At 44.1% G+C, this 17,484-nt stretch overlaps 1 protein-coding gene across 1 annotated transcript in view; it reads right to left on the bottom strand.

Annotated features, from left to right (window-relative positions):
- muc2.1 (mucin 2.1) overlaps positions 1 to 17,484 on the bottom strand; it is a 28,835-nt gene that overhangs the window by 9,947 nt on the left and 1,404 nt on the right. Inside the window, exons 4-34 of the mRNA XM_076732439.1 lie at positions 17,174 to 17,264; positions 16,959 to 17,086; positions 16,632 to 16,848; positions 16,037 to 16,162; positions 15,807 to 15,921; positions 15,529 to 15,679; positions 15,309 to 15,422; positions 15,158 to 15,227; positions 14,915 to 15,052; positions 14,411 to 14,575; positions 14,152 to 14,246; positions 13,938 to 14,064; positions 13,554 to 13,809; positions 13,338 to 13,390; positions 13,146 to 13,249; positions 12,849 to 13,000; positions 12,577 to 12,715; positions 11,778 to 11,888; positions 11,490 to 11,669; positions 10,945 to 11,184; positions 10,695 to 10,851; positions 9,995 to 10,123; positions 9,558 to 9,761; positions 9,378 to 9,401; positions 5,023 to 5,324; positions 4,480 to 4,530; positions 4,078 to 4,131; positions 3,367 to 3,420; positions 2,947 to 3,138; positions 610 to 657; positions 40 to 111 (exon numbers count right to left, since the gene is read on the bottom strand). Of these exons, the coding sequence (XP_076588554.1) occupies positions 40 to 111; positions 610 to 657; positions 2,947 to 3,138; positions 3,367 to 3,420; positions 4,078 to 4,131; positions 4,480 to 4,530; positions 5,023 to 5,324; positions 9,378 to 9,401; positions 9,558 to 9,761; positions 9,995 to 10,123; positions 10,695 to 10,851; positions 10,945 to 11,184; positions 11,490 to 11,669; positions 11,778 to 11,888; positions 12,577 to 12,715; positions 12,849 to 13,000; positions 13,146 to 13,249; positions 13,338 to 13,390; positions 13,554 to 13,809; positions 13,938 to 14,064; positions 14,152 to 14,246; positions 14,411 to 14,575; positions 14,915 to 15,052; positions 15,158 to 15,227; positions 15,309 to 15,422; positions 15,529 to 15,679; positions 15,807 to 15,921; positions 16,037 to 16,162; positions 16,632 to 16,848; positions 16,959 to 17,086; positions 17,174 to 17,264 (4,059 nt within the window). The remainder of the gene's footprint in view (positions 1 to 39; positions 112 to 609; positions 658 to 2,946; positions 3,139 to 3,366; positions 3,421 to 4,077; positions 4,132 to 4,479; positions 4,531 to 5,022; positions 5,325 to 9,377; positions 9,402 to 9,557; positions 9,762 to 9,994; positions 10,124 to 10,694; positions 10,852 to 10,944; positions 11,185 to 11,489; positions 11,670 to 11,777; positions 11,889 to 12,576; positions 12,716 to 12,848; positions 13,001 to 13,145; positions 13,250 to 13,337; positions 13,391 to 13,553; positions 13,810 to 13,937; positions 14,065 to 14,151; positions 14,247 to 14,410; positions 14,576 to 14,914; positions 15,053 to 15,157; positions 15,228 to 15,308; positions 15,423 to 15,528; positions 15,680 to 15,806; positions 15,922 to 16,036; positions 16,163 to 16,631; positions 16,849 to 16,958; positions 17,087 to 17,173; positions 17,265 to 17,484) is intronic.

Genomic DNA, 17,484 nt, shown 5'->3' with positions numbered 1-17,484 from the left:
AGTTGTAGTAGGAGATTCCGTTGATGAGGTTGTAGATATTGTGGTTGTGGTTGGCACTGGAGTTGTAGTCGGAGATACCGTTGATGAGGTTGTAGATATTGTGGTTGTGGATGGCCCTGCAGTTGTAGTGGGAGATACCGTTGAGGGGGTTGTAGATTTTGTGGTTGTGGTTGGCCCTGCAGTTGTAGTAGGAGATTCCGTTGATGAGGTTTTAGATATTGTGGTTGTGGTTGGCACTGGAGTTGTAGTCGGAGATACCGTTGATGGGGTTGTAGATTTTGTGGTTGTGGTTGGCCCTGCAGTTGTAGTGGGAGATACCGTTGAGGGGGTTGTAGATTTTGTGGTTGTGGTTGGCCCTGCAGTTGTAGTGGGAGATACCGTTGACGGGGTTGTAGATTTTGTGGTTGTGGTTGGCCCTGCAGTTGTAGTAGGAGATACCGTTGATGGTGTTGTAGATTTTGTGGTTGTGGATGGCCCTGCAGTTGTAGTAGGAGATACCGTTGATGGTGTTGTAGATTTTGTGGTTGTGGTTGGCCCTGCAGTTGTAGTAGGAGATACCGTTGATGGGGTTGTAGATTTTGTGGTTGTGGTTGGCCCTGCAGTTGTAGTGGGAGATACCGTTGATGGGGTTGTAGATTTTGTGGTTGTGGTTGGCACTGCAGTTGTAGTAGGAGATACAGTCGATGAGGTTGTAGATATTGTGGTTGTGGATGGCCCTGCAGTTGTAGTAGGAGATACCGATGAGGGGGTTGTAGATTTTGTGGTTGTGGTTGGCCCTGCAGTTGTAGTAGGAGATTCCGTTGATGGTGTTGTAGATGCTGTGGTTGTGGTTGGCCCTGCAGTTGTAGTGGCAGATTCCGTTGATGAGGGTCTAGATATTGTGGTTGTGGATGGCCCTGCAGTTGTAGTAGGAGATACCGTTGAAGGGGTTGTAGATTTTGTGGTTGTGGTTGGCCCTGTAGTTGTAGTAGGAGATACCGTTGACAGGGTTGTAGATTTTGTGGTTGTGGTTGGCACTGGAGTTGTCGTCGGAGATCCAGTCGATGAGGTTGTAGATATTGTGGTTGTGGATGGCCCTGCAGTTGTAGTGGGAGATACCGTTGAGGGGGTTGTAGATTTTGTGGTTGTGGTTGGCCCTGCAGTTGTAGTAGGAGATTCCGTTGATGAGGTTTTAGATATTGTGGTTGTGGTTGGCACTGGAGTTGTAGTCGGAGATACCGTTGATGGGGTTGTAGATTTTGTGGTTGTGGTTGGCCCTGCAGTTGTAGTGGGAGATACCGTTGAGGGGGTTGTAGATTTTGTGGTTGTGGTTGGCCCTGCAGTTGTAGTGGGAGATACCGTTGACGGGGTTGTAGATTTTGTGGTTGTGGTTGGCCCTGCAGTTGTAGTAGGAGATACCGTTGATGGTGTTGTAGATTTTGTGGTTGTGGATGGCCCTGCAGTTGTAGTAGGAGATACCGTTGATGGTGTTGTAGATTTTGTGGTTGTGGTTGGCCCTGCAGTTGTAGTAGGAGATACCGTTGATGGGGTTGTAGATTTTGTGGTTGTGGTTGGCACTGCAGTTGTAGTGGGAGATACAGTCGATGAGGTTGTAGATATTGTGGTTGTGGATGGCCCTGCAGTTGTAGTAGGAGATACCGTTGAGGGGGTTGTAGATTTTGTGGTTGTGGTTGGCCCTGCAGTTGTAGTAGGAGATTCCGTTGATGGTGTTGTAGATGCTGTGGTTGTGGTTGGCCCTGCAGTTGTAGTGGCAGATTCCGTTGATGAGGGTCTAGATATTGTGGTTGTGGATGGCCCTGCAGTTGTAGTAGGAGATACCGTTGACGGGGTTGTAGATTTTGTGGTTGTGGTTGGCCCTGCAGTTGTAGTAGGAGATACCGTTGATGGGGTTGTAGATTTTGTGGTTGTGGTTGGCCCTGCAGTTGTAGTGGGAGATACCGTTGACGGGGTTGTAGATTTTGTGGTTGTGGTTGGCCCTGCAGTTGTAGTAGGAGATACCGTTGATGGTGTTGTAGATTTTGTGGTTGTGGATGGCCCTGCAGTTGTAGTAGGAGATACTGTTGATGGTGTTGTAGATTTTGTGGTTGTGGTTGGCCCTGCAGTTGTAGTAGGAGATACCGTTGATGGGGTTGTAGATTTTGTGGTTGTGGTTGGCCCTGCAGTTGTAGTGGGAGATACCGTTGATGGGGTTGTAGATTTTGTGGTTGTGGTTGGCACTGCAGTTGTAGTAGGAGATACAGTTGATGAGGTTGTAGATATTGTGGTTTTGGATGGCCCTGCAGTTGTAGTAGGAGATACCGTTGAGGGGGTTGTAGATTTTGTGGTTGTGGTTGGCCCTGCACTTGTTGTAGTCGAAGATTCCGTTGATGGGGTTGTAGATTTTGTGGTTGTGGTTGGCTCTGCAGTTGTAGTAGGAGATTCCGTTGAAGGTGTTGTAGATTTTGTGGTTGTGGTTGGCCCTGCAGTTGTAGTAGGAGATACCGTTGATGGGGTTGTAGATTTTGTGGTTGTGGTTGGCACTGCAGTTGTAGTAGGAGATACAGTTGATGAGGTTGTAGATATTGTGGTTGTGGATGGCCCTGCAGTTGTAGTAGGAGATACCGTTGAGGGGGTTGTAGATTTTGTGGTTGTGGTTGGCCCTGCACTTGTTGTAGTCGAAGATTCCGTTGATGGGGTTGTAGATTTTGTGGTTGTGGTTGGCTCTGCAGTTGTAGTAGGAGATTCCGTTGAAGGTGTTGTAGATTTTGTGGTTGTGGTTGGCCCTGCAGTTGTAGTAGGAGATACCGTTGATGGGGTTGTAGATTTTGTGGTTGTGGTTGGCCCTGCAGTTGTAGTAGGAGATACCGTTGATGGGGTTGTAGATTTTGTGGTTGTGGTTGGCCCTGCAGTTGTAGTAGGAGATACCGTTGATGGTGTTGTAGATGCTGTGGTTGTGGTTGGCCCTGCAGTTGTAGTGGCAGATTCCGTTGATGAGGGTCTAGATATTGTGGTTGTGGATGGCCCTGCAGTTGTAGTAGGAGATACCGTTGACGGGGTTGTAGATTTTGTGGTTGTGGTTGGCCCTGCAGTTGTAGTAGGAGATACCGTTGACAGGGTTGTAGATTTTGTGGTTGTGGTTGGCACTGGAGTTGTAGTGGGAGATACCGTTGAGGGGGTTGTAGATTTTGTGGTTGTGGTTGGCCCTGCAGTTGTAGTAGGAGATACCGTTGACGGGGTTGTAGATTTTGTGGTTGTGGTTGGCCCTGCAGTTGTAGTAGGAGATACCGTTGATGGGGTTGTAGATTTTGTGGTTGTGGTTGGCCCTGCAGTTGTAGTAGGAGATACGATTGATGGTGTTGTAGATTTTGTGGTTGTGGTTGGCCCTGCAGTTGTAGTAGGAGATACAGTTGACAGGGTTGTAGATTTTGTGGTTGTGGTTGGCACTGGAGTTGTAGTAGGAGATACAGTTGACAGGGTTGTAGATTTTGTGGTTGTGGTTGGCACTGCAGTTGTAGTAGGAGATACAGTCGATGAGGTTGTAGATATTGTGGTTGTGGATGGCCCTGCAGTTGTAGTAGGAGATACCGTTGAGGGGGTTGTAGATTTTGTGGTTGTGGTTGGCCCTGCAGTTGTAGTAGGAGATTCCGTTGATGGTGTTGTAGATGCTGTGGTTGTGGTTGGCCCTGCAGTTGTAGTGGCAGATTCCGTTGATGAGGGTCTAGATATTGTGGTTGTGGATGGCCCTGCAGTTGTAGTAGGAGATACCGTTGACGGGGTTGTAGATTTTGTGGTTGTGGTTGGCCCTGCAGTTGTAGTAGGAGATACCGTTGACAGGGTTGTAGATTTTGTGGTTGTGGTTGGCACTGGAGTTGTCGTCGGAGATCCAGTCGATGAGGTTGTAGATATTGTGGTTGTGGATGGCCCTGCAGTTGTAGTAGGAGATACCGTTGAGGGGGTTGTAGATTTTGTGGTTGTGGTTGGCCCTGCAGTTGTAGTAGGAGATACGATTGATGGTGTTGTAGATTTTGTGGTTGTGGTTGGCCCTGCAGTTGTAGTAGGAGATACCGTTGAGGGGGTTGTAGATTTTGTGGTTGTGGTTGGCACTGGAGTTGTAGTAGGAGATACCGTTGAGGGGGTTGTAGATTTTGTGGTTGTGGTTGGCCCTGCAGTTGTAGTAGGAGATACCGTTGATGGTGTTGTAGATATTGTGGTTGTGGTTGGCCCTGCAGTTGTAGTAGGAGATACCGTTGAGGGGGTTGTAGATTTTGTGGTTGTGGTTGGCCCTGCAGTTGTAGTAGGAGATACCGTTGAGGGGGTTGTAGATTTTGTGGTTGTGGTTGGCCCTGCAGTTGTAGTAGGAGATTCCGTTGATGAGGTTGTAGATATTGTGGTTGTGGTTGGCACTGGAGTTGTAGTCGGAGATACCGTTGATGAGGTTGTAGATATTGTGGTTGTGGATGGCCCTGCAGTTGTAGTGGGAGATACCGTTGAGGGGGTTGTAGATTTTGTGGTTGTGGTTGGCCCTGCAGTTGTAGTAGGAGATTCCGTTGATGAGGTTTTAGATATTGTGGTTGTGGTTGGCACTGGAGTTGTAGTCGGAGATACCGTTGATGGGGTTGTAGATTTTGTGGTTGTGGTTGGCCCTGCAGTTGTAGTGGGAGATACCGTTGAGGGGGTTGTAGATTTTGTGGTTGTGGTTGGCCCTGCAGTTGTAGTGGGAAATACCGTTGACGGGGTTGTAGATTTTGTGGTTGTGGTTGGCCCTGCAGTTGTAGTAGGAGATACCGTTGATGGTGTTGTAGATTTTGTGGTTGTGGATGGCCCTGCAGTTGTAGTAGGAGATACCGTTGATGGTGTTGTAGATTTTGTGGTTGTGGTTGGCCCTGCAGTTGTAGTAGGAGATACCGTTGATGGGGTTGTAGATTTTGTGGTTGTGGTTGGCACTGCAGTTGTAGTGGGAGATACCGTTGATGGGGTTGTAGATTTTGTGGTTGTGGTTGGCACTGCAGTTGTAGTAGGAGATACAGTCGATGAGGTTGTAGATATTGTGGTTGTGGATGGCCCTGCAGTTGTAGTAGGAGATACCGTTGAGGGGGTTGTAGATTTTGTGGTTGTGGTTGGCCCTGCAGTTGTAGTAGGAGATTCCGTTGATGGTGTTGTAGATGCTGTGGTTGTGGTTGGCCCTGCAGTTGTAGTAGGAGATTCCGTTGATGGTGTTGTAGATTTTGTGGTTGTGGATGGCCCTGCAGTTGTAGTAGGAGATACCGTTGAGGGGGTTGTAGATTTTGTGGTTGTGGTTGGCCCTGCAGTTGTAGTAGGAGATTCCGTTGATGGTGTTGTAGATGCTGTGGTTGTGGTTGGCCCTGCAGTTGTAGTGGCAGATTCCGTTGATGAGGGTCTAGATATTGTGGTTGTGGATGGCCCTGCAGTTGTAGTAGGAGATACCGTTGACGGGGTTGTAGATTTTGTGGTTGTGGTTGGCCCTGCAGTTGTAGTAGGAGATACCGTTGATGGGGTTGTAGATTTTGTGGTTGTGGTTGGCCCTGCAGTTGTAGTGGGAGATACCGTTGACGGGGTTGTAGATTTTGTGGTTGTGGTTGGCCCTGCAGTTGTAGTAGGAGATACCGTTGATGGTGTTGTAGATTTTGTGGTTGTGGATGGCCCTGCAGTTGTAGTAGGAGATACCGTTGATGGTGTTGTAGATTTTGTGGTTGTGGATGGCCCTGCAGTTGTAGTAGGAGATACCGTTGATGGTGTTGTAGATTTTGTGGTTGTGGTTGGCCCTGCAGTTGTAGTAGTAGATACCGTTGATGGGGTTGTAGATTTTGTGGTTGTGGTTGGCCCTGCAGTTGTAGTGGGAGATACCGTTGATGGGGTTGTAGATTTTGTGGTTGTGGTTGGCACTGCAGTTGTAGTAGGAGATACAGTTGATGAGGTTGTAGATATTGTGGTTGTGGATGGCCCTGCAGTTGTAGTAGGAGATACCGTTGAGGGGGTTGTAGATTTTGTGGTTGTGGTTGGCCCTGCACTTGTTGTAGTCGAAGATTCCGTTGATGGGGTTGTAGATTTTGTGGTTGTGGTTGGCTCTGCAGTTGTAGTAGGAGATTCCGTTGAAGGTGTTGTAGATTTTGTGGTTGTGGTTGGCCCTGCAGTTGTAGTAGGAGATACCGTTGATGGGGTTGTAGATTTTGTGGTTGTGGTTGGCCCTGCAGTTGTAGTAGGAGATACCGTTGATGGGGTTGTAGATTTTGTGGTTGTGGTTGGCCCTGCAGTTGTAGTAGGAGATACCGTTGATGGTGTTGTAGATGCTGTGGTTGTGGTTGGCCCTGCAGTTGTAGTGGCAGATTCCGTTGATGAGGGTCTAGATATTGTGGTTGTGGATGGCCCTGCAGTTGTAGTAGGAGATACCGTTGACGGGGTTGTAGATTTTGTGGTTGTGGTTGGCCCTGCAGTTGTAGTAGGAGATACCGTTGACAGGGTTGTAGATTTTGTGGTTGTGGTTGGCACTGGAGTTGTAGTGGGAGATACCGTTGAGGGGGTTGTAGATTTTGTGGTTGTGGTTGGCCCTGCAGTTGTAGTAGGAGATACCGTTGACGGGGTTGTAGATTTTGTGGTTGTGGTTGGCCCTGCAGTTGTAGTAGGAGATACCGTTGATGGGGTTGTAGATTTTGTGGTTGTGGTTGGCCCTGCAGTTGTAGTAGGAGATACGATTGATGGTGTTGTAGATTTTGTGGTTGTGGTTGGCCCTGCAGTTGTAGTAGGAGATACAGTTGACAGGGTTGTAGATTTTGTGGTTGTGGTTGGCACTGGAGTTGTAGTAGGAGATACAGTTGACAGGGTTGTAGATTTTGTGGTTGTGGTTGGCACTGCAGTTGTAGTAGGAGATACAGTCGATGAGGTTGTAGATATTGTGGTTGTGGATGGCCCTGCAGTTGTAGTAGGAGATACCGTTGAGGGGGTTGTAGATTTTGTGGTTGTGGTTGGCCCTGCAGTTGTAGTAGGAGATTCCGTTGATGGTGTTGTAGATGCTGTGGTTGTGGTTGGCCCTGCAGTTGTAGTGGCAGATTCCGTTGATGAGGGTCTAGATATTGTGGTTGTGGATGGCCCTGCAGTTGTAGTAGGAGATACCGTTGACGGGGTTGTAGATTTTGTGGTTGTGGTTGGCCCTGCAGTTGTAGTAGGAGATACCGTTGACAGGGTTGTAGATTTTGTGGTTGTGGTTGGCACTGGAGTTGTCGTCGGAGATCCAGTCGATGAGGTTGTAGATATTGTGGTTGTGGATGGCCCTGCAGTTGTAGTAGGAGATACCGTTGAGGGGGTTGTAGATTTTGTGGTTGTGGTTGGCCCTGCAGTTGTAGTAGGAGATTCCGTTGATGAGGTTGTAGATATTGTGGTTGTGGTTGGCACTGGAGTTGTAGTCGGAGATACCGTTGATGAGGTTGTAGATATTGTGGTTGTGGATGGCCCTGCAGTTGTAGTAGGAGATACCGTTGAGGGGGTTGTAGATTTTGTGGTTGTGGTTGGCCCTGCAGTTGTAGTAGGAGATTCCGTTGATGGTGTTGTAGATGCTGTGGTTGTGGTTGGCCCTGCAGTTGTAGTGCCAGATTCCGTTGATGAGGTTGTAGATATTGTGGTTGTGGATGGCCCTGCAGTTGTAGTGGGAGATACCGTTGAGGGGGTTGTAGATTTTGTGGTTGTGGTTGGCCCTGCAGTTGTAGTAGGAGATTCCGTTGATGAGGTTGTAGATATTGTGGTTGTGGTTGGCACTGGAGTTGTAGTCGGAGATACCGTTGATGAGGTTGTAGATATTGTGGTTGTGGTTGGCCCTGCAGTTGTAGTAGGAGATACCGTTGATGGTGTTGTAGATATTGTGGTTGTGGTTGGCCCTGCAGTTGTAGTAGGAGATACCGTTGAGGGGGTTGTAGATTTTGTGGTTGTGGTTGGCCCTGCAGTTGTAGTGGGAGATACCGTTGACGGGGTTGTAGATTTTGTGGTTGTGGTTGGTCCTGCAGTTGTAGTAGGAGATACCGTTGATGGTGTTATAGATTTTGTGGTTGTGGATGGCCCTGCAGTTGTAGTAGGAGATACCATTGATGGTGTTGTAGATTTTGTGGTTGTGGTTGGCCCTGCAGTTGTAGTAGGAGATACCGTTGATGGGGTTGTAGATTTTGTGGTTGTGGTTGGCCCTGCAGTTGTAGTGGGAGATACCGTCGATGGGGTCGTAGATTTTGTGGTTGTGGTTGGCACTGCAGTTGTAGTAGGAGATCCAGTCGATGAGGTTGTAGATATTGTGGTTGTGGATGGCCCTGCAGTTGTAGTAGGAGATACCGTTGAGGGGGTTGTAGATTTTGTGGTTGTGGTTGGCCCTGCAGTTGTAGTAGGAGATTCCGTTGATGGTGTTGTAGATGCTGTGGTTGTGGTTGGCCCTGCAGTTGTAGTGGCAGATTCCGTTGATGAGGGTCTAGATATTGTGGTTGTGGATGGCCCTGCAGTTGTAGTAGGAGATACCGTTGACGGGGTTGTAGATTTTGTGGTTGTGGTTGGCCCTGCAGTTGTAGTAGGAGATACCGTTGACGGGGTTGTAGATTTTGTGGTTGTGGTTGGCACTGGAGTTGTCGTCGGAGATCCAGTCGATGAGGTTGTAGATATTGTGGTTGTGGATGGCCCTGCAGTTGTAGTAGGAGATACCGTTGAGGGGGTTGTAGATTTTGTGGTTGTGGTTGGCCCTGCAGTTGTAGTAGGAGATTCCGTTGATGAGGTTGTAGATATTGTGGTTGTGGTTGGCACTGGAGTTGTAGTCGGAGATACCGTTGATGAGGTTGTAGATATTGTGGTTGTGGATGGCCCTGCAGTTGTAGTGGGAGATACCGTTGAGGGGGTTGTAGATTTTGTGTTTGTGGTTGGCCCTGCAGTTGTAGTAGGAGATTCCGTTGATGAGGTTGTAGATATTGTTGTTGTGGTTGGCACTGGAGTTGTAGTCGGAGATACCGTTGATGAGGTTGTAGATATTGTGGTTGTGGATGGCCCTGCAGTTGTAGTGGGAGATACCGTTGACGGGGTTGTAGATTTTGTGTTTGTGGTTGGCCCTGCAGTTGTAGTGGGAGATACCGTTGATGGTGTTGTAGATATTGTGGTTGTGGTTGGCCCTGCAGTTGTAGTCGAAGATTCCGTTGATAGGCTTGTAGATTTTGTGGTTGTGTTTGTGGTTGGCCCTGCAGTTGTAGTGGGAGATACTGTTGATGGTGTTGTAGATTTTGTGGTTGTGGATGGCCCCCCAGTTGTAGTAGGAGATACCGTTGATGTGGTTGTAGATATTGTGGTTGTTGATGGCCCTGCAGTTGTAGTAGGAGATACTGTTGATGAGGTTGTCAATTTTGTGGTTGTGGTTGGCCCTGCACTTGTAGTAGGAGATACCGTTGATGGTGTTGTAGATATTGTGGTTGTGGTTGGCCCTGCAGTTGTAGTAGGAGATACCGTTGATGGGGTTGTAGATTTTGTGGTTGTGGTTGGCCCTGCAGTTGTAGTTTGGGATTTAGTTGGTGTGGTTACAGGTGCAGTTGTTGTTGTTGTTGTTGTATTACCACAGGGTTCATTGCCATGTATAACTGTTGCATTAATGCAGATTGCATAGTAGCACATTCCTAAGTTGTCAGTCACATAGTAAATAATTTCATTTTCCTCATATCTGGTCCCATTGTAAAAGCAACCTAGACATTCTTCCACACACATCTGGGTCTTCTCATCAAATATGGGCTTATCTTCTGGGCACACAGGGTAACAGCCTGCAAAAATTCACAGCATCAAACATCATACATGGTGGGGTTGTTGGTTAAAGGACTGTTATTTGCATTGTATTTTGTGCTCTGACACTGAATCTAGTCAGCTTTGAATCTCTCATCTTCTTTTGTCACATAAAGTGTAGTAAGCCAAATTCCATCAGCTTAACATTTAAGATTGTAACCAGGACATTACTCAGAAGTACAGTAAGGTAAGACATTATGAGTTAACCTCTTACCTTCCAGATTGGGTATAGGGTTGGTACAATTTGGTTCTGGATTCAAACAGGTCTTGTAGCAAGGTGTGTGACAAGGGTTGTAGTGCCACATGCACTCATCAGGGCTGTTGTAGTAATCACAAAAGACAGCTAGGAGGAAAAGATACATGGTGTGTGTATGGTGTATGTTATGTCTTTAAAGAAAGGAGATTCAAATTACTACATTAATGCCTGTATAAAGTATAACCTGGTACATTCTCACATTGTATTTCTTTTAGGCTGGAGTATTTAGTTTCATCTAAATATGGGATGTTATCATTTACTTTAAATGATAGAAAACTATTATTATATTGGCATTACATTATAACGCTTAGTTTGACCCACAAGCCAGTTGAAACGAAAAATTCAACAACAATATGCAATGTACAACATTACAGTTAACTTAAGTATTGAACCAAAGGCATTATATTATAATATACTTTCTATGAAGGATGCACCAGCACCAATAATCTCTTTCTTAAATATCAACTTTAACTGCATTTGGTTTCCATTGTTCAAAATAAAAAATAAACAAAGCAGAACATTATGTTTCCTGTTTATAAAGAAAAATTTACATATGCTGTAGATGACACATATCTTGACAAATCTGAAAACAGAGTCTTGGCCAGAAAATGCTGGGAAACTTCAGTTTAATATGAGGGTAAAATTATTGTTTACTTACGACAGATTTCTGGAGTTCTCCATGCGACACAGACCCCAGCCTCATTACAGGCTTGAGCATAAGCTGCAACTGCTGTGCAGAAACACTCACAGTCTCCTCCAGAGTCGCACGCACATGAGTCTTTCACACAGTTATCATAAAATGGATGGTGATCAACCTGTTCAGTTATAAAAATATAAGATTGATTTTTCAAAAATGTGTTTGTTGTCGACTATGGGAAGTTAACGATAAATTAGAAAATTGTCTTTACCGTATTGTGGCATTTTTTGAACGTCTCTCCACTTATAATGCTGCACATCATTTTTGCCCAGGGATGTCTATTCGGTGTTACTAAGCAAGGGTCAACATTCATTTCCACATCTGAGCAGCTGCTTGACACTTTCCAGCTGTTTGCAAATTCTAACGCATTGCTCACTGTCAGCTGACCCTGGGTTATGAAGTCATTTTGTCCATCTCCATCAAAATTTCCACAAAGGCCGCATACCTCTCCCTGTACAGCCGGACAAAAGGAGAATTATGATGACTTATTTTACATGAGGACAATATTCTATATCAAACTCTTTGGCATGACAAGGAAAGGCAATTTCCACGCACTCATATACTTATAGCAAAAGAATGTCCTACTGTATTTACTTCATATGTTAAATCATCTACTAAGTGCCTCAAGGACTTTTTCACTAATGTTAATATACTGTACATCAACACCATTTTTGCACATCATATTAAAACTCTCACTCTAAATTCTGTTTGTGAGAGATTTCAGTTGTCATCACTAAAACAATGACTGTGACTCACGCTGTGCTGTGGTTCCAGGAGGATGCGAACAGTTGTTTTACGATCCCACATCACTGCCAGACCGATGGCTGATTCTATCACCAGATACAAGCCAACCTTCCTTATTTTGTACTGAATCTGAGTGCCATTACCCAGGTCCACCTCTTCATATTTACCCTTCGACAGTTTGATTTCTATTCGCTGTAATGATAAGAAGATTTGTGTTGTTTTTGTTGTTATGTCGTGACATAATTTAATGATGTTCAATATAGCACAGAATACACATCATCTCTTGGGATGAGGTCTTACCCCAAGTTGGATTCTGACAGTTTTGGAGCATGTTGTGCCTGTAGATCCACAGGGTACATTTTCTGTGATAACTCCAAAGTTGTTCTCAACTGTTTTATTGCCACATTTGTTCTTAAAAGAGAGAGATTTGTTACACATTTTGCAAGTTTGCTTCATAGTAGGCAAAGACCATCGATAAATCAAACATCAGCTCAGCTTTTACTACACAATACTTTAACATTGTTAAAGACAGAACATAAAATTGTATAGTTGCCTGCATTTTTCATTCATATTTCTTAGTATGAGAAGCACTCAATTGAATGGATGCAAACATTAAATATTGACTGTCTTTCAAGTCTGATGTCAGTTAGCAATAACTAAATGTTATGGTTATGAATTTCTGAGATGAAGCCTGAGAGGACACGCTAAGTTAAGCATAACTGTCAGCTCTGTCCGAAATCACTCCCTATTTATTGTATAGTGCTCAGTACATTTCCTGTCTGATGTCTTATCTGAGTGTCCAAATTCTGAATGTGTAAATTGATTCACTATATAGTACAAATATACACTTCCTGCTAACAATCCCACCATGCAAAGCACTGCATTTTACAGATGCAAAACTTCCAGCTGCACAACTCAACAGCTGTCAGCTGTGATGCAAAATGATAATGATGATAAGCAAGTGTCCAATATCTCATTTTACTGCTCACCAGTGAGTGAACTACTGAGCGTCACTATACAGGGAGTAGTTAATGAGTGAGCAAAAGAGTGATTTCAGACACAGTCTGTCATTTGGCTGATTATGACATGCATTGTTTACCTTGACAGCAACATAGGCACAATGTCCTTGAAACCCATATGTTTTCTGATCGAATGTACTGTAATGACCACTCCCATAAATGACACAAGTTCCTGCACATTTTTTCTCTGTGCACTTCCAGCTTCCACTTTTGCAGGTACTAGATGTATCAGGTTAAAAAAAAAAAAAAAAAAAGAGTTTTGAATGCTGCAATTAAGTAAAACATACAGGCACATATGGTTGTATTGGTTAACCATGCTGTATGATATGTCTAATTAAAAACAAGGCCATACCAGGTGTTGCATTGGTTAGGGATTTGTGCCCGAGGGGCATAAAGATGCCGATGATGCTGACATGGACATTGATGTTCTTTCACACAGGAACCTTTGCCATCATCAAGCAGGCCAAATGGACACTGACAGCCAGATTTACAGTCTGTGGAGTCCTGGAAAGTAAAACGTTACTGATACTGTTAAAAATGACTGTTCAAAAATCTCTAGAAACTATTGTAGACGCTGGTGTAACTATGCACAATGTGTTGCATCCTCAACGTAACAGTTATTTGAGACACAGTGGCAGAAATATCTCACACAAGCAACGCTGTCCATATTCAAACAAGTTCGAGCACATTGCTGTCCAAGCTCTCCCGTGCCCACAGTGGAGCAGTTGAAGAACACTTTTGGAGGAGGACATGCTGTAACAGAAGTAAAAACTGATTGAATATACAGTTTATCAACCAAAGGCTTGTGTTGTGGCAAAGAAACCAGAAAAAAAAGGCTCACTTGACGAGCGGGTTCTCCAAGAATGGCAATGAAGCATTCCATTGGTGCACACACTAGGAAAAGACACCAAAGATATAATATGCAGCACAAAGGTACTTAAAAATCAGCAACTCTATAGTCTCTGTAAATGTTAAAAACTGGAGGCATTGCTAAATCCTTCATCTAATATCACTGATTTAAAGCCCGGTGTTAACAAATTGGGAACAAAAGACTCACCAGTGCTCGTCCCCGATGTTGACAAACTTTCCTGGTTTAATGTAGCCGTCATTATGGTAGCAGGAACATTTTGCCATGGGGACACAGATGCCATTTTCATTTAAGTACAGACCCTCAGAGCAGGAGCAGCCATCCACAGGCAAGAAGTCAGAAGTGCAGCTCTGCTGCTTTGAGCTCAGTGATCTGCAGGTCAGCTGGCATCTCTGATGCTTGTAGGAGAAGGTTTGAGATGCTGGACAGCTCTTTGTGTATTTATCTGTTTTGTGCACAATTTGACAATGGTTAGTTAATACTTTTATGACTAACTAATGAAAGGGAAGGTGATCATCGAAGTCCGCAAATCATTACTCAGCTTTACCACAACATAATGAAAGAAATCCTTACTGCAAACATCGTCTCTCCAGTCTGTCAAGAACACCCCCTTTGCTGCACAAGCTCGAGCGTAGGAGGAGAAAACGGCACACAGGCAGGCCTCGCTCTTGTCACAGTTACAGCTAGCATAAGTACATCGCTGCAGAAGACAGCAAACACTTTTAGAGAATTACAGTCTCATCAAAATGTAATTCACTCAAAGATGAACAGCAAGGTTTTGCTGTACCTTGAAGTACATTTCAGGATCCACAACTAAATGGCACTGTGCAAAGGTGCTGTTTGGACTTCGTAGCAAGGCGCACCAGTATTTGGCGTACTGCTCTGAGGGTGGAGAAACAATAACCATTTTATGTTTAACGTCTACAGTTCTGCTGAGCTGTCTAATTGAACATAACATACTTGTAGAAAACAAGTAAGTGCTTAAAGCTGAAAATCCATCGAAGAAATCCACAAACAAAAAAAGCAGAATAATCAGAGCTTTTTACCATTTTCCACACTGAGGGAACACGGGTCATCAAGTCTCTCCTCTCTGTCTGGGCACATGACGTTAGCTTTCCACGAATTACAAAAAGATGCTGCTGTTCCCTCCACAATCCCCTGAGGAGTCTTCATGTCATCAGACAGGACCATGTTGTAGTTCCCACATAAACCTGAAGAAACCATTTTATTTTATTATTAAGTTAGAATTCTTTCAGCATGCATACACAGATAACAGAAATTAGCTGCAACTGCAAAGAGGAAAATGGAAAATGTCAATTACTGTAAAACAAATTTACAAAATCGTTAACTCATAGGATAAGGAAGTAGGTTAATTTATTTGAATTAAGATGAATGAGATGACAAAAGCAGACATTATACACTGTCATCCTCATCAGACTGTAGTATCTAATGCTTACAGCAGCCAATGATTTAATTGTAAATGCACTGTACTCTGGCATGTATGTTTGGATGATGCCAGTGCTTTATGTTAAAATAAAAGTAAAACCTACCTCGTGTCTTTGCTCTGTAACTTGGTTGCAGAGTGACATAGACTTGCATGATAGGCACATGCTGGATGTGAATTTGCAACCCAAAAGTGGTCTGGAGCAAGATGTGAAAGGATGAAGGGCGGAATATGTTGATGTCACCTTGAACGAAGAGAAATACAAAAGCAGGTCAGATCATTTGCTGATGGCATGAATGAAAGATGGCAATGATATGTTTCATTCAGAGTTCCTTCTTGTCTGACCGACCTGAGTGATATGGCAAACTGATGGTCTGCATATTCTGCTTTACTGTGCCTCCAGAGGTGAACATTAATACCTGAGTACAAACAGAAGTGATCATTAGGGTGTTGCATGCACCAGTGTGAACCGATTGATGACTACAGTCTTCTTAACTCACATTGTTTCTGTCATTGTTCAGCATGATTTTAAGGCTCTTCAGACAAGTGTCAAACTTCTGATTTGCACATGGCACCAAGTGAACCAGGATGGTAAACTTTGGACTGTCATCATCCTGAAATAAACGTAGTGTGAGCAACAATAAATAGCAAATGATTTTTAAACATCAGCTGATGATGTATTTCCTGCCATTTCACTGTATAAAGCTATGACTCACTCACCCTGCTTTCCACTTTGGCAAGGGTGTAGTAGCACTCTCCATGGAAGGTGTAGGTTTTTCCATCAAAGGTAGTTACATGTGAACCCTCTTCAAGTGCACATGTAGCAGGTGTTTGAAGGCTCTGACAAACCCATTTACCCTCAAGACATGTACTGAAAGGACCAAAATAATTTGAGTTAACAATACACACACACACACACACACACACACACACACACACACACACAAATGATAAAGGAGACCAGATGAAATGTTGATATTATGAAATCTTTGGCGTACCATTCTTCTCTGTCCTGACGGTAAACCTCACCAGAGTTATAGATTTTGTTGTGTTTGCACTGACATTCAGATTGAGCGATGCACCCTCTCATGGAAATATCATCAAACACAGTTCCTGATACAAACACATGTGACGTGAATATTTGTACGAATGTTGAAAGAATCTTTAAGGGTAATAAAAAGTGAAAGAGGAGACTAAATGATTGTATACACATGTGAGCAGCACTGACCGGGAGGACAGAAGCAGCCGTCCATTTTATGTTCCTCACACAGTGAACTTGTGTCTTGATGTGTGCATGTGTCCATGCAAGGGGACCCACTCTCTTCATAGACCATGCTGAATGGACACTGTTTAGCTGTGAAGATATGCCACAATTCATTTCACAAGTAGGTGTGAATTTATGTGAATTATACAATAGTATGTCAAGGATGGAAGTAACTCATTTGACTTTTTCCTTAAGTGTACCAAAAGTAGATTTTGTTGTGTATTTATTGTAATTGCACCTATGAGGTCTTGACTGTTTTTGGTACATTTCAAATCACATTGAGTACACAAATTGTCTTTCAGCTCTCCATGAGATGTCCTTTGACATGAAGTCAGTCAGAAAAGTCGACATATCTAGTTTTTCTTTATATAGTTTACATGCCTTTTTCCCCATGTTTTTCCAATCGAATATAATTAATCCTCTCATCCTGGAGCTGCGTGAAAAGTTAATAATGTTCAGAAAAATTAAAACGAGCTCCTTTCATGGGGCTGATTTCAGTCTCTTACCCACCCTGTGCCGTATAAAATGAAAAAGATAATAACAAAACACAAAACTTTACCACAGAACTGAGGTGTCCTCCAGTTGGGAGGCTGCCCTCCTGCATGGGAACACTGTCGAGAGAACTCAGCCACTGTGCTGCAGACACAGAAGTCACTCGTACTGTTGGAACAGCCACACATGTCCTGCATGCAGGCCTGGACGTAAGGTTCAGGGTTAATCAGCGTGGTGCAGGAGCTCCAGGACTCTGAAAGCAGCATCTGGTTACAGGTGGTTTGCTACAAGGGAAAAAGAGACGGATTATACAAACAAAATAACTCTGTTACAGAATGTGAATGTATGTTACTAAATATCACCGCTGCTAACACCACGTGCATAATGAACTCACAAACTCCTTGCATGAATCCAGCACAGCCTCCAGTGATTCAGCTTCCTCTTCATCGGGGTCCTCACAATCATCGTTTGGACGATGAACCTTCTGTTTGTTGCCAAACTCCATGGGGCTGATTCTGCGACCTACATATGATCATGATGTCAAATATCAAGGATAAAGTGGACGATTGTTCAAATGCATTAATACATAAAGTGGATAAACATATATACCATTATGAATGAACTCATTGTAGACGGGAGCACCACTGAAGTCTCCACAAAGTCCACAGGTACGATTAACATAGTCATGATCCAGTTCCACCTAGAGCACAGCAAGCGGTTATAACATTTTAATAACACTCATATGGCAGTATTAAAACACTGAAATGCAAATAAAACTTGAATTCCTAAATGCTTCATAAAATAATATGAATGGAATGCATAGTGATTTGATGCTATACCTACTGCACTTTAAGTACCACCACTGTATTTCTTGTGTTTGTCAAGTATAATTCAATCAGAAAGGGGAATTACAGAAAGAC

The sequence above is a fragment of the Chaetodon auriga genome, chromosome 6 (assembly GCF_051107435.1).
Source record: "Chaetodon auriga isolate fChaAug3 chromosome 6, fChaAug3.hap1, whole genome shotgun sequence".
In the NCBI taxonomy this organism is placed as follows: domain Eukaryota; kingdom Metazoa; phylum Chordata; class Actinopteri; order Chaetodontiformes; family Chaetodontidae; genus Chaetodon; species Chaetodon auriga.
Note: the sequence above shows the minus strand (reverse complement) of the source record. Positions and strands in the feature narration are given on the sequence as shown.